The sequence below is a fragment of the Triticum aestivum genome, chromosome 6D, assembly GCF_018294505.1.
Source record: "Triticum aestivum cultivar Chinese Spring chromosome 6D, IWGSC CS RefSeq v2.1, whole genome shotgun sequence".
Taxonomy (NCBI): Eukaryota; Viridiplantae; Streptophyta; class Magnoliopsida; order Poales; family Poaceae; genus Triticum; species Triticum aestivum.
Genome location: NC_057811.1, coordinates 359,317,155 through 359,340,501, shown reverse-complemented (window position 1 = coordinate 359,340,501; position 23,347 = coordinate 359,317,155). Strand labels below are relative to the sequence as shown.

Below are 23,347 nucleotides of genomic sequence, written 5' to 3'. Positions count from 1 at the left end.
TGACGTACTGGTGTGGGTGTGGGGAAGAAAAGGTGAGGCGAGGAGTGGGAAGATAAGGTGAGGTAAAGGAGTCGGCGGCGTTCGGTCAGGTTAGTTTCAGCCCGCACGAGTCCGTGGGCTGACGTGGCAATTTTCAGTGCTCCAAAAATTGTGCAGCTGATGGACGGCATCGAGTGCGTGTGGGCGAGATGCAAACGCCCATACGTGTGGGCGTTAGTATTTTTTTTTAAAAAGTATTGAGTTTTTCGAAAATAGAGAAAGAAAAGAGTGCTACAACTCGACGAAAGCAGCTGCTCCTGGTCAATCGAGAGTGATCAATGATAACATAGTTAATCTATAAAGTGACAGCTTTCCCCATGAAAAAAAAGAAAAAAAATACTGCGTGCCGCCGCAGCGACCGGCAAATAGGAGGGCTCGAGAACCTCTCTGTCTCTCTCTAACGCACGTGAGGCCAACCAACAGCCAGCAACCCAGCTTTGACCGGTCAAAATCAGATTCGAAATCACGTTTTCTCTGTCCTTTATCTACTGCCCCGACCCCGACTGCTTCTCCTACCTCCACCCCCCCGTGCGCTGGCTCCGTGCTCCTCCTGCAGATCCTCCTCCGCCACCTCTGGGTCTCGCTACCCGAACCAACCCCACTCCAAGCGCCTCCGCCTCCACCGCCAGGTCCTCAACGGCATCGTCCTCGAGCAGACCCACGGCAGCCCGGCACGACACCACACCTAACAGCGGCCCGGCCCGGAGTGCTGCGTGCCGTGCTTCGGCGCTCCGGCGAGGCACCCGTGCCGTCCGGCGGGCTGTCCGGCCCGACTGGTCTGAGCCCGACGTGGCCCGAGGCACGACAGTGCTGGCCCGACCCGGCCCATGCACCTACGTTCTTCGTCTCCCTCGATCTCCACTCTCCACCAGTCCACTTTTTCGCTCTCCTTCCACCCCCCACCCCCAACCCCGTCTCGTGTCCACCCACCACCAACCCACCCACACCCACGCGCATCACATCTTCATCGCAAGCTAGCTAGCTAGAGTAGGCCAGATCCAAATCACAACGCCGCCCGGCGTGGAGCAGTCGAGTTTCGCCAATGCCAGGGAGCGTGCCGCTGGCGCTGGGGCTGGACACGGTAGGGCTGCAGGTCCCGTGGTACTTCCGTTGCCCAATCTCGCTGGAGCTCATGCAGGACCCCGTCACCGTGGCAACCGGCCAGACCTACGACCGTGCCAGCATCGAGTCGTGGGTCGCCACGGGGAACACCACCTGCCCCGTCACCCGCGCGCCGCTCGCCGACTTCACGCTCATCCCCAACCACACCCTCCGCCGCCTCATCCAGGAATGGTGCGTCGCGCACCGATCCCTCGGCGTCGAGCGCATCCCAACGCCCAAGCAGCCGGCCGACCCGGACCTCATCCGCTCCCTGATCGCCCAGGGCCCTGCCCTCCCCGTGCTCAGGAAGCTCAGGGCGCTCGCCAGGGAGTCTGACAAGAACAGGCTCGTCATGGCCACGCACGAGACCAGGGCGGCTCTGGTGGAAATGGCGTTCGGGGGCAGCGCCGAGGAGGCTCAGGCGGAGGCCATGGCGGTCCTCGCCCTGGTAGGGATGGGGGAGGCGGAAGCTGTGGATGTGGTGGGCAGGGAAGACAGGGTCACCAGGCTTGGCAAAGTTCTTGGCAGCCAGGGGACGACCTTGGAGGCCAAGGTTAATGCAGGTGCCGTCGTGGAGGCGGCTGCTGCGGTGTCTGGGGCGGAGGCCAGGGTGGTGCTTGGCGCAGCTGATGGAGTCATTGAAGGCCTGGTCGCGCTGGTGGACGAGAAGGCCAATGCCCGTGCAGTGCGCATTGGGATCCGAGGCGTCTTTGCTCTCTGCCTGGCCAAGGAGAACAGACAGCGCGCCGTATCAGCTGGCGCCGCATCAGCTCTGGCCCGGCGAGTGGCGGAGGGCGGCTGCGCCGGCGAGCTGGAGCGCGCGCTGGCAGCGGTGGAGCGGCTGTCCCGGACAGAGGGTGGCCGCGAGGCGGTTGTCTCTGGCGCTGGAGGTGGTGCCGCGCTGGTGATCGCGCTAGTGCGTGCCATGTCCGGGCGCGCGGCTGAGCATGCTGCGGGCGCATTGGTGGCCGTGGTGGGCGGGTCTGAGGTGCTGCAGCTGGAGGCCGTCCGAGCAGGTGCCATGAGTCAGCTGCTCATGATGGTGCAAGGCGGCTGCTCGGAGCGTGCCAAACGCAAGGCGCAGCACCTCCTGAAGCTGCTCCGGTCTGCCTGGCCGACCACCGACTCCATGGCCAACTCGGCTGATTTCCTCCAACCATACTAACCCCGCATTGCATCCCCTTTCTGAATCTGAACCACCACGGCACTAGGGCGGGGTGGCGGTGCCTGTATGTAACGGCGGTAGTAGGATCACAGGAGAGATTTTCTCCCCTAAAGAAAATTTCATGAGGCTAGGGCCGGGCAGCGGTGCCTGTATGTAACGGTGGTAGTATGATTTTATTGACACTCTTGCAGTAGAAATTCATGTTTAAAAAGTGTACATATACATATGTACCTTGTTTAATTCTAGACTTCTACTTCCACTCTCTGATGCAAATTAATTTGTTTATATCATGTATGCTTTGATTGCTTGAGATAACAAAAAAATAAAAGAGCTGCATTGCTATTTGGTCATGGTCAGCGCCCCATTGGAATTTCATATGTAGATGGCACTGAGGTTTTTAGGTAGAAATGTTGGAACTTCATTCTACACATATTCCGTCTGACATAGGAGTTGCAGGATGTTGAATTTTCTCTTCTGTCTTCCTTTCCAGGTGAAATCCGTGGCTGCTCCTCAAAATTTATATTTTTTAGGCTTTAATTTTTGGTGTGATGTCATGACACTGCAAGTCACATCTTAAGGCAATTATATTTCTTTTACCTGGAATCACGAAGATTATTTCTTTTTCTTTTGTATTTCATCTTAGGATACAAAATTAATTGTGAACTGTTTATGTTCCTACAGAATCTTGGTTCCACCCCAGAAGGGGAGCAACACCTCATGTCTGTAAATTATTTCGTTTTGTTGAGGAGCCAAGTGCTACTAGCTTTCATGGTTGGCAATTTTAGTTAGGGCACACTATATAGTAGACAACTACAAAATTTTAGCCCTTAAATTGTTTCTTACCCTATAACACCATATTTGTTCAGTTATTTATTTTCTTATAGTTTTTGTGGCTTTCAAGTGAAGTAAATAATTTAAATTTCCATTCTCTTGGTTTGATAAGTGACATTACAAGGTTAATCTTCTTGGTTTTATTTAGCTCATTGTGTAATTATTCTTATTAAGTTTGCATTACTGACACTCTGCAGTATAAATATCACCACGAAATCTTTGTGCTCTATTGTCACTGTTGATCAATTTACAGGAAAGATTTTTTAAAGGAGAGATACCCTAATTTGACTGCCTCAAGATAAACATCTCATATGGTTCTTGTCCTTTTGACAAGTCTACTTTAATGCAAGAATAAATAGGCACCCCTGTGTTGACATGTTGTTCTATGTATTACAGGCTATAGAGATTTTGATTTCCTGTGACATCTTCAGGTTTTTCCTTAATTTCTGAAGTCTTGCACTGTTATTAAAGTTACATTATGGGTTCACCTCCTTTTTTAACTCTATATGGTTGTACTATTGACTAACATTATGGGTTCACCTCCTTTTTCTTACCCTCATTTTAGATTTTGTAATTGTACTTGAGAACTTTAGAAAATCTGGATGAGCGTTATTCCAAACTTCATAATTGTATTGCAAACAATTCAATTTCCAAATCAAGCCGTATGTCGTAACTTATTTGTAGCTTTTGGTTATATGCTTATTGCTTAGTGGGATGTACAGATCTAGGTGATGTCGGAATAATTTCCCTTTTGACATGTGTTCTGTATTGAATAATATATGACTTGTTATTTATTAAATATTTAAATTTGCCAGTTAATTCCTTGAGGCAACCAGAAATTGCAGTACGAAATTAAATATGCCTGCTAGTTTTTATTTCATGTAAGGGGATATATGCCTTTGATCTGTCGTTGGCTGAGGATATTCTTGTAGCATGATTCTGGTTTCTCTTTTTTTTTTAGCTCAGTTGGTCCTAAAGCCTACAGTTATTTCAGTCTGTGAAATCGCACTCATGCGATTATTTTGTTGGTTATGAAGCACAAGCTAAATCATCTATTTGAAATTGTTTGACATTTTGTGATGCTTCATCTCTTATCATCTAGCCTGGACGACAGTTAGAATTTAATGTATCTCTTGCCTACACTCTATTGATCTGCGTAGAGTTTTCTTATTTAAAATTGAGCGATCCTGGTATATGTACTAGTATTTCGATTGTCATCCTTTAACCTCATATCCATGATTGGGGAAGTTGCTTTGCGTGGATTGCTTCAAATTGTAATGGTCATACTGACTTGCAGATTGGATTTAACTTTGCGATTCTCAGTTCTTAATGCTTGTTATGCATTCAACTGCATTTAAATGTTCTAGGTCAGTCATTGTTATGCCAAGTTTGCTGTCAACGATGAATGGGTGATGTGGCCTGGTGGTAGTCACGTTGTCACGCCAAGTTTGCTGTCAGGATTCTTTGTTGATTGCATTTTGGTGACCATGTTCATCATTGGATGAGAATGCGTCTTACTGAAGAAAATGCTCTGAATGACCATGAAACGAATATTGATGCGTGGGATATGCAACAAGTCAGTTGGTGGCTCCGGTTAGTACCAGATGAGAATGCGGTATGTATCACTTGAGTTGGTTCATATGGCTTTAACAGACTATTTTTCTAATGATATGCCAAGCATCTCTGAATGTAAGTATAACTCCATCGTGCACCCAATGCCACTGATGGGTCCTTGGTACTAGATATTATATTTTCAAATGTTGATTTGTTTAGTTGTCTTAGTCTTTTGAGTTGGATCATATAGCTTCTATAGTTCGAGTATTCTGTCTAGTCAAGAATGGTGATGTATGTGCACGCTTCCTAGTCCTGAAAAGAAATGGCTAGTAGGTACGGAGAAGCGGTAAGGCACTCAACAAAGCATCGGCATTCTACATGCTACTAATCCTCCTTTTAAGCTTAACTTTTCTTTACATGACTAAAGTTCGATCCTCGGCCTCTACGTCAGTTTCAATTGATGCACAACGTGGCGTAGCTGCTCCGTCTGTTCGTCCGGTGACTACGTTTTCCACGCTCCACGCATGAACCAACCGACCGTTTTGATAGCCTGGAAATAATTAGTATAGCTCCGTTCATGCAGGGAACAGAAAAATCCATGAATGGATTGAATGATTGGTGGTGAGTTGGTGACCAACATCCCCTTCCACTCGGCCGCACGCTGGTCTTTGGTCAAAGGGATGGCAACTCCCAGAGTTAAGCAAACGGAGATACATATCCGAATGCAGAGCTCAAGAACTAAACTATGCGTCTCGAGCCCCCACTTGACGGGAACCGAGCCTTTTCGCCCCCTTCCACCCGGCTGCGGGCTGGTCTTTGGTCAAACCGATGACAGCTCCCAAAGTGAAGCAAATGGAAAAACATATCCAAATGCAGAACTCAAGAACTCTGAAACCAAGCTTATGAGGGCCAGTTCTTTTGGGGCTTATGGCTGGCCGTGAAAATAAGTTGCCTTTTTGCCAGTTTATTCTTAAAGGCTGACCTAAAATTTTATTTTAAAAGCTTACTAATTTTAGAATAAGCTGGATAGGGACAACTTATTTCCATAACCAGCCATAAACCCCGAAGAGGGCAACAAGAGTTAATTAGGAGGCTGATCTCTCAAGAGAAAACTGAGTTGATGCTATCAAAACGGAGCAAAGGCCCAAGAGACCCTTTGATGGCATATATTTTTCATGACAGTTAATACATGAATTTTCTATTTCTTCAAGATAAAGATGCACAGACGCAGCTACATTTTCTGGCCCTTTTTCTCTGGATACATGAACGTGTAGGTTCCTACAGAATAGTTCGTAGCATCTATTGTTTATTGGCCACTATGCCTTTCATTGCCTTTTCTGACGCTGCATATGTAATAAATTAACTCATGGTGGGATCATAGATGATATTCGGAATCTGAATTAAAATTTGTGCAAAAGGAAGCGAAAAAAAGTCATCCGGCATAACGCAAAGTGTGGTATAAAATTGCCGTGTTATGATTAGTCGATGACAAGAACGAGTAAGAGTTGTTCCGGGATACATTAGTTCGCAGGGAACTCAATATAGATGCTCTTAATTAGAGAGGTTAGTGGCTGAGTTATAGTGTTTGCTTTGTTGTTGTCCCATGAACAACTTTTGAACTCTTGTTGCAATGCGATATGCCGGTATCCTTTGTGATCTACTCCCTCCGTTCCTAAATATAAGTCTTTCTAGAGATTCCAACAAATGACTATATACGGAGTAAAATGAATGAATCTACACTCTAAAATATGTCTACATACAACCGTATATTGCAGTTCATTTGAAATATCTAAAAGAATTTATATTTAGGAACGGAGGGAGTAGTAGATTCTTTCCTTTACGTTTAATGTTTGTGTTTCCTACCAAAGGCTGGACGGTCAATTTCTGTGATGACAATGTTCTTTTTGGATGCTGCTGCTGCTCTTGGTGGTGGGTGCCGATGCCAGGTGGTGGACGCCATGTCTTTGAATGTAACTGCCTTTCGACACAGCCACACTTGCATTACACTGTAGTGGAATACTGGCCAAGAGCATCTCCAGCATATCCTGTTCCACAAAACCATTTTAGGGTTCCCAGAAAACTACTTTATGGTACTGCGAAGGCTCCGACGAAACAGATCCTGCAAACTAGCACCGTCAACTAGTATCGCAAAAAAATTGCGGTATGAGTTTATGGCATGTTGAAATATTATGGTGGGCCTAAGGTCCATCTAACAATTTCTGAAAATCTTTAAGGGCTCATGTGGGTTTAATTGGCACTAGGTGTAGTGGGAAGTTTAGTCCCATCCCGAAAGTTGGAGAGGAGTTGGACATTGGGTTTCTCTTCCACATGCTATTGGAACTTGAGAAAAGAAGATGCCTTCGCACACTCCTCGGAATGAGCCGAGCCGAGCTCACATCTATGCGCTTATTTTTGCCAGTCAGTAACGGAGAGTTTTCTGACAGCTAGGCCACGATCTAAGACGTCGGATCATGGGCTGTCACGGACTCGTACGTGGGTTGAGCCCACGTCTCTCCACGCGGATGTGCCTATATATGTGTCAGGTGTCTTCTAACCCTAGCCGCCATGAACAGATCACATCTGCTCCACGCGCACCGCCCACCGTCGTTCCTTTGTTGCTGCTGCTGCCGCCGGTGACTCCATCTCGTTCGCCGTGTACATGGTCGACGGGAGAGCAGGTCTCTGAAATCCCGCCTCTCCGGATCATGTACGGGAGAGGGCGAATAGGTTGTTGGGAAGCGACCACGCGACTGGTCGCCTTCGATCCGCTACTTCCTCTACGTCTGCGTCGTCTTCGCCAACACCATGTCTCAGACCAAAGCCGACCGTCTCGTGCCGAGAAGCTCGAGGCCGACAAGAAGGCAATTGAGGATGCCGCTGCTGCTGCCACCGCCGCCGCAGCTTCTGCCTGGCCTACTGGAGGGTATAACTCGTTTATCCCGTTCCTACTATTTTTTTGTTATAGCCATGCTAGTGTTATATGTAGATGTGTCAGCCATTAGCGTAGTATGTGCTTGCGTGGTTCAATATCAACATGTTGTTAATTCTTTCAACGCCATGCTAGTGATTTATTCATGGATTAAATTAATCAAAAAAATGCCTACTTATTCAACAATCCAAAAACCTATTATGTGTAGGAATTTTTCGGCAAGTGGCTTTGCCGCTGCACTGAAACCGGATAAGTTTACCGGTACGTACTTTAAGTGTTGGCAGACTAAGACTACTTTATGGCTCACGACTATGAATGTGTTCTGGGTCGTCGGTGTCTCCACAGGAACGATTGCTCCTGAATAGGAGAAGGCGTTCAGGGAGGCCACCATTGTATTTCTCAGAGCAGTTCTTAGCGTGATCGGAGATAAATTGGTTGACGCATATTTACATGTGCATGTTGCCAAGGACTTGTGGGAGGCGCTCGAATCTAAATTCGGGGCCACCGATGCTGGGAGCGAGATGTATATTATAAAGCAGTTCCATGATTACAAGATGGTTGAGAACCGTCCTGTATTGGAGCAGGCTCATGAGATAATATGCATTGTTAAGGAGCTTGAGCTTCTTAAGTGCGATTTATCAGGCAAGTTTGTCGCGGGATGTATAATCGCTAAGCTCCCTAATTCGTGGAGAAACTTTGCTATCACTCTGAAACATCAGACGCGTGAATTCTCAGTAGAGGATGTCATCGGTCATCTGAGTGTTGAGCAGAACTCAAGGGAAAAGGACTCACGCGGAAAAGGGATCGAAGGAACTTCTGCCGCCAACATGGTGAACCAGAGGAACTTCAACTCCCACAAGCCCAAGGGAAAGAAGGGTGTCCAACACAATACCGACTTTAAGAAGAAGGGCAAGAAGACCTTCAAGAAGAACAAGAAGGATGAGGACTGCTTCACTTGTGGTTCGGTTGAACATTGGGCCAACAAGTGCCCAAACAAGTATAAGAAGGCAGGACAGGACTCCAAGTCTGTCAACATGATTGTGGGCAACAATGAGAATGGTGCATCTGGGTATAGTAATTTATTTACTGTTTTTCAGTGTTTCAGCCCACCGATTGGTGGGTGGACACAGGTGCTGGTGTTCATGTCTGTGCTGACATTTCATTGTTCTCTTTTTACCAGGTCATAGGACACGGGTCCGTATTGATGGGGAATGGCGCGAGTGCTTCTGTTCATGGTGTTGGCATGGTCGATCTGAAGTTTACCTCGGGAAGGATCGTGCAGCTGAAGAACGTGCAACATGTCCCCGCCATCAAGAAGAACCTCGTTAGTGGCTCCCTTCTATGTAGAGAAGGGTTTAAGTTGGTCTTCGAGTCTAATAAATTAGTTGTTACTAAATATAGAATATTTGTTGGAAAAGGTTATGAGAGCGGAGGGATGTTCCGCCTTTCCCTCGCAGATTTTTGTAATAAAGTCGTGAGCCATATTCATTCGAGTGTTAATGAATCTGAAGTTTGGCATTCATGTTTTTTCACATTAGTTTTGGTGTTATGATGCGGCTAGCTAAGTTGGATTTAATCCCGAGTTTCACTTTAGCCAAAGGTTCTAAGTGTCTTTCATGTGTGCAAGCTAAGCAACCTCGCAAGCCTCACAAGGCTGCGGAGGAAAGACAGTTGGCACCATTAGAACTCATACATTCTGATCTTTGTGAGATGAATGATGTGTTGACTAAAGGTGGAAAGAAATACTTCATGACATTGATAGATGATTCCACTAGATATTGCTATGTGTATCTGTTAAATACTAAAGATGAGGCTCTACCCTATTTTAAAATCTATAAGGCATAAGTTGAGAATCAACTTGAAAAGAAAATTAAACGAGTCCGATCAGATCGTGGTGGAGAGTTCTTCTCGAGTGATTTTGATTCTTTTTGTGCGGAACACAACATTATTCATGAGAGGACGCAACGGGGTTGCCGAGTGAAAAAATCGTACTCTAACTGATTTGGTTAACGCCATGTTAGATACATCGGGTTTATCCAAGGCATGGTGGGGGGAGGCTATATTGACGGCATGTCATGCCCTGAATAAAGTTCCAACAAAGGATAATGAGATCACTCCCTATGAGAAATGGGCGAAGAGAAAGACAACACTCTCGTACTTGCGCACTTGGGGCTGTTTGGCGAAAGTCAATGTGCCTATCCCCAAAAAGCGTAAGCTTGGACCAAAGACTGTGGACTGCGTTAATTTGGGATACGCTAACGTTGGCTATAGATTTCTGGTAGTGAAATATGAAGTACCTGACCAGAAGGTCGGTACAATTACGGAGTCTAAGGATGCTACATTCTTCAAGGATATTTTTCCTATGAGAGATATGCAAAGCACTTCTAGAGAGGAATCTGAGGAGACTCCTGAGCCTGCCATTCCTATGCAATATTATGAACAAACACATGATGAAAATCCCGAGGATCACGAAAAACCCTTGGTAGGGGCAAGAGACAAAGGACTGGAAAGACCTTTGGTGATGATTTCTTCGTGTACCTCGTCGATGATACTCCCACTTCTATTTCAGAAGCTTATACCTCTCCAGAAGCTGATTACTGGAAGGATGCGGTCCGTAGCGAGATGGATTCTATCATGGCTAACGGGACATGGGAGATCACCAAACGTCCCTATGGTTGCAAACCATTGGGATGTAAGTGGGTGTTCAAAAAGAAGCTTAGTCCCGATGGTACGATTTAAAAGTACAAGGCTAGGCTTGTGGCCAAGGGCTATGACCAAAAAGAAGAGGAAGATTTCTTCGATACTTATTCACCTGTTTCCAGACTGACCACCATTCGAGTATTACTCTCGTTGGCGGCCTTCACATGGTCTTCTCGTCCACCAGATGGATGTTAAGACGGCTTTCCTAAATGGGGAGCTACACAAGGAAATCTACATGCAACAACCAGATGGCTTTGTGATAGATGGTTAGGAAGGAAAAGTGTGTGGGTTGCTGAAATCTTTATATGGCCTGAAACAAGCACCTAAGCAATGGCACGATAAGTTTAATACAACTCTGACATCTGTTGGCTTCATTGTTAATGAAGCTGACAAATGTGTATACTATCGCCATGGTGGGGCGAAGGAGTTATACTATGCTTGTATGTTGATGACATACTGATATTCGGAACCAACCTCAAAGTCATTGAGGAGGTCAAGTCATTTCTATCTCAGAACTTTGAGATGAAAGACCTTGGTGTGGCTGATGTTATCTTTGTTGGAAATATGCCCTAGAGGCAATAATAAATGGTTATTATTATATTTCTTTGTTCATGGTAATTGTCTATTATTCATGCTATAATTGTATTGTCCGGAAATCGTAATACATGTGTGAATACATAGACCACAACGTGTCCCTAGTAAGCCTCTAGTTGACTAGCTCGTTGATCAACAGATAGTCATGGTTTCCTGACTATGGACATTGGATGTCATTGATAACGGGATCACATCATTAGGAGAATGATGTGATGGACAAGACCCAATCCTAAGCATAGCATAAAAGATCGTGTAGTTTCGTTTGCTAGAGCTTTTCCAATGTCAAGTATCTTTTCCTTAGATCATGAGATCGTGCAACTCCCGGATACCGTAGGAGTGCTTTGGGTGTGCCAAACGTCACAACGTAACTGGGTGACTATAAAGGTGCACTACGGGTATCTCCGAAAGTGTCTGTTGGGTTGGCACGGATCGAGACTGGGATTTGTCACTCCGTGTGACGGAGAGGTATCTCTGGGCCCACTCGGTAATGCATCATCATAATGAGCTCAATGTGACTAAGGCGTTAGTCACGGGATCATGCATTGCGGTACGAGTAAAGAGACTTGTCGGTAATGAGATTGAACAAGGTATTGGGATACCGACGATCGAATCTCGGGCAAGTAACATACCGATTGACAAAGGGAATTGCATACGGATTGATTGAATCCTCGACACCGTGGTTCATCCGATGAGATCATCGTGGAACATGTGGGAGCCAACATGGGTATCCAAATCCCGCTGTTGGTTATTGACCGGAGAGGCGTCTCGGTCATGTCTGCATGTCTCCCGAACCCGTAGGGTCTACACACTTAAGGTTCGGTGACGCTAGGGTTGTAGAGATATGTGTATGCGGAAACCCGAAAGTTGTTCGGAGTCCCGGATGAGATCCTGGACGTCACGAGAGATTCCGGAATGGTCCGGAGGTGAAGAATTATATATAGGAAGTCAAGTTTCGGCCACCAGGAAAGTTTCGGGGATTACCGGTATTGTACTGGGACCACCGGAAGGGTCCCGGGGGTCCACCGGGTGGGGCCACCTATCCCGGAGGGCCCCGTGGGCTGAAAGTGGAAGGGAACCAGCCCTTAGTGGGCTGGGGCGCCCCCCTTGGGCCTCCCCCCATGCGCCTAGGGTTGGGAACCCTAGGGGGGAGCTTCCCCCTTGCCTTGGGGGGCAAGGCATCCCTTCCCCCCTTTGGCCGCCGCCCCCCCTTGGAGATCCCATCTCCCAGGGCCGGCGCCCCCCCAGGGGGCCTATATAAAGGGGGGGGGAGGGAGGGCAGCAACACACAGCCTTGGGCGCCTCCCTCCTCCCCTGCAACACCTCTCTCTCTCTTGCAGAAGCTCGGTGAAGCCCTGCCGGAGACCCGCTACATCCACCACCACGCCGTCGTGCTGTTGGATCTCCATCAACCTCTCCTTTCCCCTTGCTGGATCAAGAAGGAGGAGACGTTGCTGCACCGTACATGTGTTGAACGCGGAGGTGTCGTCCGTTCGGCACTCGGTCATCGGTGATTTGGATCACGGCGAGTACGACTCCGTCATCCACGTTCATTGGAACGCTTCCGCTCGCGATCTACAAGGGTATGTAGATGCACTCCCTTCCCCTCATTGCTAGTATACTCCATAGATGCATCTTGGTGAACGTAGGAAAATTTTAAAATTATGCTACGATTCCCAACAGTGGCATCATGAGCCAGGCCTATGCGTAGTTACTATGCACGAGTAGAACACAAAGCAGTTGTGGGCGTTGAGTTTGCCAATTCTTCTTGCCGCTACTAGTCGTTTCTTGTTTCGGCGGCATTGTAGGATGAAGCGGCCCGGACCGACCTTACACGTACGCTTACGTGAGACAGGTTCCACTGACTGACATGCACTAGTTGCATAAGGTGGCTAGCGGGTGTCTGTCTCTCCTACTTTAGTCGGAACGGATTCGATGAAAAGGGTCCTTATGAAGGGTAAATAGAAATTGGCAAATCACATTGTGGTCATACGTAGGTAAGAAAACGTTCTTGCTAGAAACCTAGAAACCACGTAAAAACTTGCAACAACAATTAGAGGACGTCTAACTTGTTTTTGCAGCAAGTGCTATGTGATGTGATATGGCCAGAAGATGTGATGAATGATATATGTGATGTATGAGATTGATCATATTCTTGTAATAGGAATCACGACTTGCATGTCGATGAGTATGACAACCGGCAGGAGCCATAGGAGTTGTCTTTATTATTTTGTATGACGTGCGTGTCATTGAATAACGCCATGTAAATTACTTTACTTTGTTGCTAAACGCGTTAGCCATAGAAGTAGAAGTAATCGTTGGCGTGACGACTTCATGAAGACACAATGATGGAGATCATGATGATGGAGATCATGGTGTCATGCCGGTGACGAAGATGATCATGGTGCCCCGAAGATGGAGATCAAAGGAGCATGATGATATTGGCCATATCATGTCACTATTTGATTGCATGTGATGTTTATCATGTTTTTGCATCTTATTTGCTTAGAACGACGGTAGTAAGTAAGATGATCCCTTATAATAATTTCAAGAAAGTGTTCACCCTAACTGTGCACCGTTGCAAAGGTTCGTTGTTTCGAAGCACCACGTGATGATCGGGTGTGATAGATTCTAACGTTCGAATACAACGGGTGTTGACGAGCCTAGCATGTACAGACATGGCCTCGGAACACGCGCAATACACTTAGGTTGACTTGACGAGCCTAGCATGTACAGACATGGCCTCGGAACACGGAGGACCGAAAGGTCGAGCATGAGTCGTATAGAAGATACGATCAACATGGAGATGTTCACCGATCTTGACTAGTCCGTCTCACGTGATGATCGGACACGGCCTAGTTAAACTCGGATCATGTTTCACTTAGATGACTAGAGGGATGTCTATCTGAGTGGGAGTTCATTAAATAATTCGATTATATGAACTTAATTATCATGAACTTAGTCTAAAATCTTTACACTATGTCTTGTAGATCAAATGGCCAACGTTGTCCTCAATTTCAACGCGTTCCTAGAGAAAACCAAGCTGAAAGATGATGGCAGCAACTATACGGACTGGGTCCGGAACCTGAGGATCATCCTCATAGTAGCCAAGAAAGATTATGTCTTAGAAGCACCGCTAGGTGAAGCACCAATCCCAGAGAACCAAGACGTTATGAACGCTTGGCAATCACGTGCTGATGATTACTCCCTCGTTCAGTGCGGCATGCTTTACAGCCTAGAACCGGGTCTCCAAAAGCGTTTTGAGAAACATGGAGCATATGAGGTGTTCGAGGAGTTGAAATTAGTTTTTCAAGCTCATGCCCGGGTCGAGAGATATGATGTCTCCGACAAGTTCTTCAGCTGTAAAATGGAGGAGAACAGTTCTGTTAGTGAGCACATACTCAGAATGTCTGGGTTGCACAACCGCTTGTCTCAGCTGGGAGTTAATCTCCCGGATGACGCCGTCATTGACAGAATCCTCCAGTCGCTTCCACCAAGCTACAAGAGCTTTGTGATGAACTACAATATGCAGGGGATGGAAAAGACCATTCCCGAGGTATATTCAATGCTGAAATCAGCGGAAGGGGAGATCGGAAAAGAACATCAAGTGTTGATGGTGAATAAAACCACTAAGTTCAAGAAGGGCAAGGGTAAGAAGAACTTCAAGAAGGACGGCTAGGGAGTTGCCGCGCCCGGTAAACCAGTTACTGGGAAGAAGTCAAAGAATGGACCCAAGCCTGAAACTGAGTGCTTTTATTGCAAGGGAAGTGGTCACTGGAAGCGGAACTGCCCCAAATACTTAGCGGACAAGAAGCAGGCCGGCAACACCAAAGGTATATGTGATATACATGTAATTGATGTGTACCTTACCAGTACTCGTAGTAGCTCCTGGGTATTTGATACCGGTGCGGTTGCTCATATTTGTAACTCAAAGCAGGAACTACGGAATAAACGGAGACTGGCAAAGGACGAGGTGACGATGCGCGTTGGGAATGGTTCCAAGGTCGATGTGATCGCCGTCGGCACGCTACCTCTGCATCTCCCTACGGGATTAGTTTTAAACCTCAATAATTGTTATTTAGTGCCAGCTTTGAGCATGAACATTGTATCTGGATCTCGTTTAATTCGAGATGGCTACTCATTTAAATCCGAGAATAATGGTTGTTCTATTTATTTGAAAGATATGTTTTATGGTCATGCCCCGCTGGTCAATGGTTTATTTTTGATGAATCTCGAATGTGATGTTACACATGTTCATAGTGTGAATACCAAAAGATGTAAAGTTGATAACGATAGTCCCACATACTTGTGGCACTGCCGCCTTGGTCACATTGGTGTCAAGCGCATGAAGAAGCTCCATGCAGATGGACTTTTGGAGTCTCTTGATTACGAATCATTTGACACGTGCGAACCATGCCTCATGGGTAAGATGACCAAGACTCCGTTCTCCGGAACAATGGAGCGAGCAACCAACTTATTGGAAATCATACATACCGATGTGTGCGGTCCAATGAGTGTTGAGGCTCGCGGAGGATATCGTTATGTTCTCACTCTCACTGATGATTTAAGTAGATATGGGTATGTCTACCTAATGAAACACAAGTCTGAAACCTTTGAAAAGTTCAAGGAATTTCAGAGTGAAGTTGAGAATCAACGTGACAGGAAAATAAAATTCTTACGATCAGATCGTGGTGGAGAATATTTAAGTCACGAGTTTGGTGCACACTTAAGGAAATGTGGAATAGTTTCACAACTCACGCCGCCTGGAACACCACAGAGAAATGGTGTATCCGAACGTCGTAATCGCACTCTATTGGATATGGTGCGATCTATGATGTCTCTTACCGATTTACCGCTCTCATTTTGGGGTTATGCTTTAGAGACTGCCGCATTCACTTTAAATAGGGCACCATCTAAATCCGTTGAGACGACACCGTATGAATTATGGTTTGGGAAGAAACCTAAGCTGTCGTTTCTAAAAGTTTGGGGATGCGATGCTTATGTCAAGAAACTTCAACCTGAAAAGCTCGAACCCAAGTCGGAAAAATGCGTCTTCATAGGATACCCTAAGGAAACTATTGGGTATACCTTCTACCTCAGATCCGAGGGCAAGATCTTCGTTGCCAAGAACAGGTCCTTTCTGGAGAAGGAGTTTCTCTCGAAAGAATTGAGTGGGAGGAAAGTGGAACTTGATGAGGTGATAGTCACCCCTTCCGAACCGGAAAGTAGCGCAGCGCGGGAAAATGTTCCTGTGGTGCCTACACCGACTGGGGAGGAAGTTAATGATGATGATCATGAAGCTTTGGATCAAGTTACTACTGAACTTCATAGGTCCACAAGGACACGTTCCGCACCAGAGTGGTACGACAACCCTGTCCTGGAAATCATGTTGTTAGACAACGGTGAACCTTCGAACTATGAAGAAGCGATGGCGGGCCCGGATTCCGACAAATGGCTAGAAGCCATGAAATCCGAGATAGGATCCATGTATGAAAACGAAGTATGGACTTTGACTGACTTGCCCGATGAGCGGCGAGCCATAGAAAACAAATGGATCTTTAAGAAGAAGACGGACGCAGATGGTAATGTGACCATCTACAAAGCTCGACTTGTCGCTAAGGGTTATCGACAAGTTCAAGGGGTTGACTACGATGAGACTTTCTCACCCGTAGCGAAGCTGAAGTCCGTCCGAATCATGTTAGCAATTGCCGCATACTATGATTATGAGATATGGCAGATGGACGTCAAAATGGCATTCCTTAACGGCTTCCTTAAGGAAGAGTTGTATATGATGCAGCCGGAAGGTTTTGTCGATCCTAAGAATGCTAACAAAGTATGCAAGCTCCAACGCTCAATCTCTGGGCTGGTGCAAGCATCTCGGAGTTGGAACATTCGCTTTGATGAGATGATCAAAGCGTTTTGGGTTCACACAGACTTATGGAGAAGCCTGTGTTTACAAGAAAGTGAGTGAGAGCTCTGTAGCATTTCTCATATTATATGTGGATGACATACTGTTGATGGGAAATGATATAGAATTCTTGGAGAGTATAAAGGCCTATTTGAATAAGTGTTTTTCAATGAAGGACCTTGGAGAAGCTGCTTATATATTAGGCATCAAGATCTATAGAGATAGATCAAGACGCCTCATTGGTCTTTCACAGAGTACATACCTTGACAAGATATTGAAGAAGTTCAATATGGATCAGTCCAAGAAGGGGTTCTTGCCTGTATTGCAAGGTGTGCAGTTGAGCACGGCTCAATGCCCGACCACGGCAGAAGATAGAGAAAAGATGAGTGTCATCCCCTATGCCTCGGCCATAGGGTCTATTATGTATGCCATGCTGTGTACCAGACCTGATGTAAACCTTGCCGTAAGTTTGGTAGGAAGGTACCAAAGTAATCCCGGCATGGAACACTGGACAGCGGTCAAGAATATCCTGAAGTACCTGAAGAGGACTAAGGATATGTTTCTCGTTTATGGAGGTGACGAAGAGCTCGTCGTAAAGGGTTACGTCGACGCTAGCTTCGACACAGATCTGGATGACTCGAAGTCACAAACCGGATACGTGTATATTTTGAATGGAGGAGCAGTAAGCTGGTGCAGTTGCAAGCAAAGCGTCATGGCGGGATCTACATGTGAAGCGGAGTACATGGCAGCCTCGGAGGCAGCACAGGAAGCAGTCTGGATGAAGGAGTTCATTACCGACCTAGGGGTGATTCCCAATGCGTCGGGCCCGATGACTCTCTTCTGTGACAACACTGGAGCTATTGCCCTTGCGAAGGAGCCCAGGTTTCACAGGAAGACCAGGCATATCAAGCGTCGCTTCAACTCCATTCGTGAAAGTGTTCAAAATGGAGACATAGATATTTGTAAAGTACATACGGACCTGAATGTAGCAGATCCGTTGACTAAACCTCTCCCTAGGGCAAAACATGATCAACACCAGGACGCAATGGGTGTTCGATTCATCACAATGTAACTAGATTATTGACTCTAGTGCAAGTGGGAGACTGTTGGAAATATGCCCTAGAGGCAATAATAAATGGTTATTATTATATTTCTTTGTTCATGGTAATTGTCTATTATTCATGCTATAATTGTATTGTCCGGAAATCGTAATACATGTGTGAATACATAGACCACAACGTGTCCCTAGTAAGCCTCTAGTTGACTAGCTCGTTGATCAACAGATAGTCATGGTTTCCTGACTATGGACATTGGATGTCATTGATAACGGGATCACATCATTAGGAGAATGATGTGATGGACAAGACCCAATCCTAAGCATAGCATAAAAGATCGTGTAGTTTCGTTTGCTAGAGCTTTTCCAATGTCAAGTATCTTTTCCTTAGACCATGAGATCGTGCAACTCCCGGATACCGTAGGAGTGCTTTGGGTGTGCCAAACGTCACAACGTAACTGGGTGACTATAAAGGTGCACTACGGGTATCTCCGAAAGTGTCTGTTGGGTTGGCACGGATCGAGACTGGGATTTGTCACTCCGTGTGACGGAGAGGTATCTCTGGGCCCACTCGGTAATGCATCATCATAATGAGCTCAATGTGACTAAGGCGTTAGTCACGGGATCATGCATTGTGGTACGAGTAAAGAGACTTGCCGGTAACGAGATTGAACAAGGTATTGGGATACCGACGATCGAATCTCGGGCAAGTAACATACCGATTGACAAAGGGAATTGCATACGGATTGATTGAATCCTCGACACCGTGGTTCATCCGATGAGATCATCGTGGAACATGTGGGAGCCAACATGGGTATCCAAATCCCGCTGTTGGTTATTGACCGGAGAGGCGTCTCGGTCATGTCTGCATGTCTCCCGAACCCGTAGGGTCTACACACTTAAGGTTCGGTGACGCTAAGGTTGTAGAGATATGTGTATGCGGAAACCCAAAAGTTGTTCGGAGTCCCGGATGAGATCCCGGACGTCACGAGAGGTTCCGGAATGGTCCGGAGGTGAAGAACTATATATAGGAAGTCAAGTTTCGGCCACCGGGAAAGTTTCGGGGGTTACCGGTATTGTACCGGGACCACCGGAAGGGTCCCGGGGGTCCACTGGGTGGGGCCACCTATCTCGGAGGGCCCCGTGGGCTGAAAGTGGAAGGGAACCAGCCCTTAGTGGGCTGGGGCGCCCCCCTTGGGCCTCCCCCCATGCGCCTAGGGTTGGGAACCCTGGGGGGGAGCTTCCCCCCTTGCCTTGGGGGGCAAGGCATCCCTTCCCCCCTTTGGCCGCCGCCCCCCCTTGGAGATCCCATCTCCCAGGGCCGGCGCCCCCCAGGGGGCCTATATAAAGGGGGGGAGGGAGGGCAGCAACACACAGCCTTGGGCGCCTCCCTCCTCCCCTGCAACACCTCTCTCTCTCTCTCTTGCAGAAGCTCGGTGAAGCCCTGTCGGAGACCCGCTACATCCACCACCACGCCGTCGTGCTGTTGGATCTCCATCAACCTCTCCTTTCCCCTTGCTGGATCAAGAAGGAGGAGACGTTGCTGCACCGTACGTGTGTTGAACGCGGAGGTGCCGTCCGTTCGGCACTCGGTCATCGGTGATTTGGATCACGGCGAGTACGACTCCGTCATCCACGTTCATTGGAACGCTTCCGCTCGCGATCTACAAGGGTATGTAGATGCACTCCCTTCCCCTCATTGCTAGTATACTCCATAGATGCATCTTGGTGAACGTAGGAAAATTTTAAAATTATGCTACGATTCCCAACAATCTTGAACATCAAGCTATTGAGAGATAATGAGGGTGGGATTACACTTCTCCAATCCCATTATATTGAGAAGGTGTTGAGCCGTTTTGGATATTCGGACTGCAAACCATCTCAAACACCATATGATCCTAGCGTGTTGGTTCGAAAGTTCGAAGGCACAACTAAGGATCAACTGAGATACTGTCAAATCATTGGTTCACTCATGTACCTAGCGAATGCAACGAGGCCTGACATCGCGTTTGCTGTGAGCAAACTGAGCCAGTTTGTTTCCAATCCGGGTGATTTACATTGGCATGCTATTGAGAGAGTTATGCCCTATCTGAAAGGTACTATGAACTATGGACTTCACTATACTAGATACCCGTCGGTACTTGAAGGTTATAGCGATGCAAATTGGATCTCTGGTGCTGATGAGATGAAGGCCACAACTGGGTATATGTTTATCCTTGGAGGTGGCGTTGTTTCCTAGAAGTCTTGCAAGCAAACGATCTTAACGAGATCGACAATGGAAGTAGAATTAACAGCATTAGACACATCTGTTGTCTAAGCAGGATGGCTTCGAGATCTTTTGATGGACTTTCCATTGGTTAATAAACCGGTTCCGGCTATCCTTATGAACCGTGACAATCAGACTGTCATCACCAAGGTGAAGAGTTCAAAGGACAACATGAAGTCCAACAAATACATAAGAATGAGATTAAAAGGTGTCAGAAAATTAAGAAACTCCGAAGTGATAGCATTGGAGTATGTCCAAACGGCTAAGAATCTGGCAGATCCCTTTACAAAAGGTCTATCGCATGTTGTGATAGATAATGCATCGAGGGAGATGGGTATGAGACCCACATGAGTTGCCATGGTGGTAACCCAACCTAGGAAAACAAGCCAGTGGTGAAGTAAGGAGAGTAACTATACTAACCCACTCCGTTGGAGATGCAATACTCTCGATACTGTATGGTAGGGTGACTATTGTCTTAATGTGTTTCAAAGCTTATGTAAGCAAGATTCTATCCTACAGAGGAATCTTTGGAGGAACACACCTATATGAGCCCGACTGCTGGTCACAGTCTATGAGATTGGGGGTGATCTCTAGTAAGCTCATGAATATGCCAGGAGTATGACTTATATGCTCCACCCGAGGGGTTAGCCTTCGGTAGCCTAGTACTAGTAAGACATGTGGTGAAGCTTCTTTATGCCAAACTGACAATTCAAGTCATAGTCCATTGTTCAGTTGTGAAGGAGTGTAGCTACTTGCTCTAGGTGAAGTTCAACCTTAACAGGTCTTCACTGAAACACTGGTATATCGGAACAACAATTGGAACAGAGAACACAATGGGCCCTCGAGATCAGGTAGGGGATTGTTGAAATATTACGGTGGGCGAGGGAGTCATGGACTAAGGGATCCTCGGGGTGATGGCCCATTGTACATGGGCTGGACTGGTGGAGCCGTATAGTGATAGGAGATCTATGAAGCCGTGGTGTGCCCTCCAAGTCAAGAAGGCGGAGGATCTCTTTAAACCCTTATTGTAATCTATCTTCGGTAACCCTTGAAGGAAATATGCCCTAGAGGCAATAATAAAGTTGTTATTTATATTTCCTTATATCATGATAAATGTTTATTATTCATGCTAGAATTGTATTAACCGGAAACTTAGTACATGTGTGAATACATAGACAAATAGAGTGTCCCTAGTATGCCCCTACTAGACTAGCTCGTTAATCAAAGATGGTTAAGTTTCCTAGCCATAGACATGTGTTGTCATTTGATGAACAGGATCACATCATTAGAGAATGATGTGATGGACAAGACCCATCCATTAGCTTAGCACTATGATCGTTTAGTTTATTGCTATTGCTTTCTTCATGACTTATACATGTTCCTATGACTATGAGATTATGCAACTCCTGAATACCGGAGGAACACTTAGTGTGCTATCAAACGTCACAACGTAATTGGGTGATTATAAAGATGCTCTACAGGTGTCTCTGATGGTGTTTGTTGAGTTGGCATAGATCGAGATTAGGATTTGTCACTCCGATTGTCGGAGAGGTATCTCTAGGCCCTGTCGGTAATACACATCACTATAAGCCTTGCAAGCAATGTGACTAATGAGTTAGTTGTGGGATGATGCATTACGGAGCGAGTAAAGAGACTTGCCGGTAACGAGATTGAACTAGGTATGGTGATATCGACGATCGAATCTCGGGCAAGTAACATACCGATGCCAAGGGAACAACGTATGTTGTTATGCGGTTTGACCGATAAAGATCTTTGTAGAATATGTAGGAGCCAATATGAGCATCCAACTTCCGCTATTGGTTATTGACTAGAGATGTGTCTCGGTCATGTCTACATAGTTCTCGAACCCGTAGGGTCCGCAAGCTTAAAGTTCGATGACGATTTGTATTATGAGTTTATGTGATTTGATGACCTAAGGTTGTTCAGAGTCCCGGATGAGATCACGGACATGACGAGGAGTCTCGAAATGGTTGAGACATAAAGATTGATATATTGGACCATGTTATTCGGACACCGGAAGTGTTCCGGATAGTTTCGGGTAAAATCGGAGTGCCGGAGGGGTTACCGAAACCCCCCGGGGGAACTAATGGGCCACCATGGGCCCTATTGGAGAGAGAGGAGGGCAGCCAGGGCAAGCCGCGCCACCCCCTGGAGTCCGAACGGGAAGGGGGGCGGCGCCCCCCTTTCCTACTCCCTCTCCCTCTCCTTCCTTCCCCTCTCTCCCTCTTGGTGGAATCCTACTAGGACTTGGAGTCCTATTAGGACTCCCCTCCTTGGGCGTGCCCCCTAGGGCCGGCCGGCCTCCTCCCTCCCTCCTTTATATACGTGGGGAGGGGGGCACCCTAGAACACACACGTTGATCTTTTAGCCGTGTGTGGTGCCCCCCTCCACAGAAACACACCTCGATCATATCGTCATAGTGCTTAGGCGAAGCCCTGCGCCGGTAACTTCATCATCACCGTCACCACGCCGTCGTGCTGACGAAACTCTCCCTCGGCCTCAACTGGATCAAGAGTTCGAGGGACGTCACCGAGATGAACGTGTGTAGATCGCGGAGGTGCCATGCATTCGGTACTTGGACCGGTTGGATCGCGAAGACGTTCGACTACATCAACCGCGTTACTAAACGCTTCCGCTTTCGGTCTACGAGGGTACGTGGGCACACTCTCCTCGCTTGTTGCTATGCTTCTCCTAGATAGATCTTGCGTGATCGTATGATTTTTTTTGAAATACTACGTTCCCCAACAGTGGCATCCGAGCCAGGTCTATGCGTAGATGTTATATGCACGAGTAGAACACAAAGAGTTGTGGGCGATAATAGTCATACTGCTTACCAACATGTCATACTTTGATTCGGCGGTATTGTTGGATGAAGCGGCCCAGACCGACATTACATGACCGCGTTCATGAGACTGGTTCTACCGCCGTGCTTCGCACACAGGTGGCTAGTGGGTGTCTGTTTCTCCAACTTTAGTTGAATCGAGTTTGACTACGCCCGGTCCTTGTTGAAGGTTAAAACAGCACACTTGACGAAAAATCGTTGTGGTTTTGATGCGTAGGTAAGAACGGTTCTTGCTAGAAGCCCGTAGCAGCCACGTAAAACTTGCAACAACAAAGTAGAGGACGTCTAACTTGTTTTTGCAGGGCTTGCTGTGATGTGATATGGTCAAGACGTGATGATATATAAA

The 23,347-nt window shown here is 46.8% G+C and overlaps 1 protein-coding gene across 1 annotated transcript; it reads left to right on the top strand.

The window, feature by feature from the left end:
* Positions 1-533: 533 nt before the first annotated feature.
* Positions 534-2,564, top strand: LOC123145088 (U-box domain-containing protein 26). Its single transcript, XM_044564403.1, has one exon. It carries the CDS (start codon positions 1,082-1,084, stop codon positions 2,303-2,305), a length of 1,224 nt encoding a protein of 407 aa, XP_044420338.1. The 5' UTR covers positions 534-1,081; the 3' UTR covers positions 2,306-2,564.
* Positions 2,565-23,347: the final 20,783 nt, after the last annotated feature.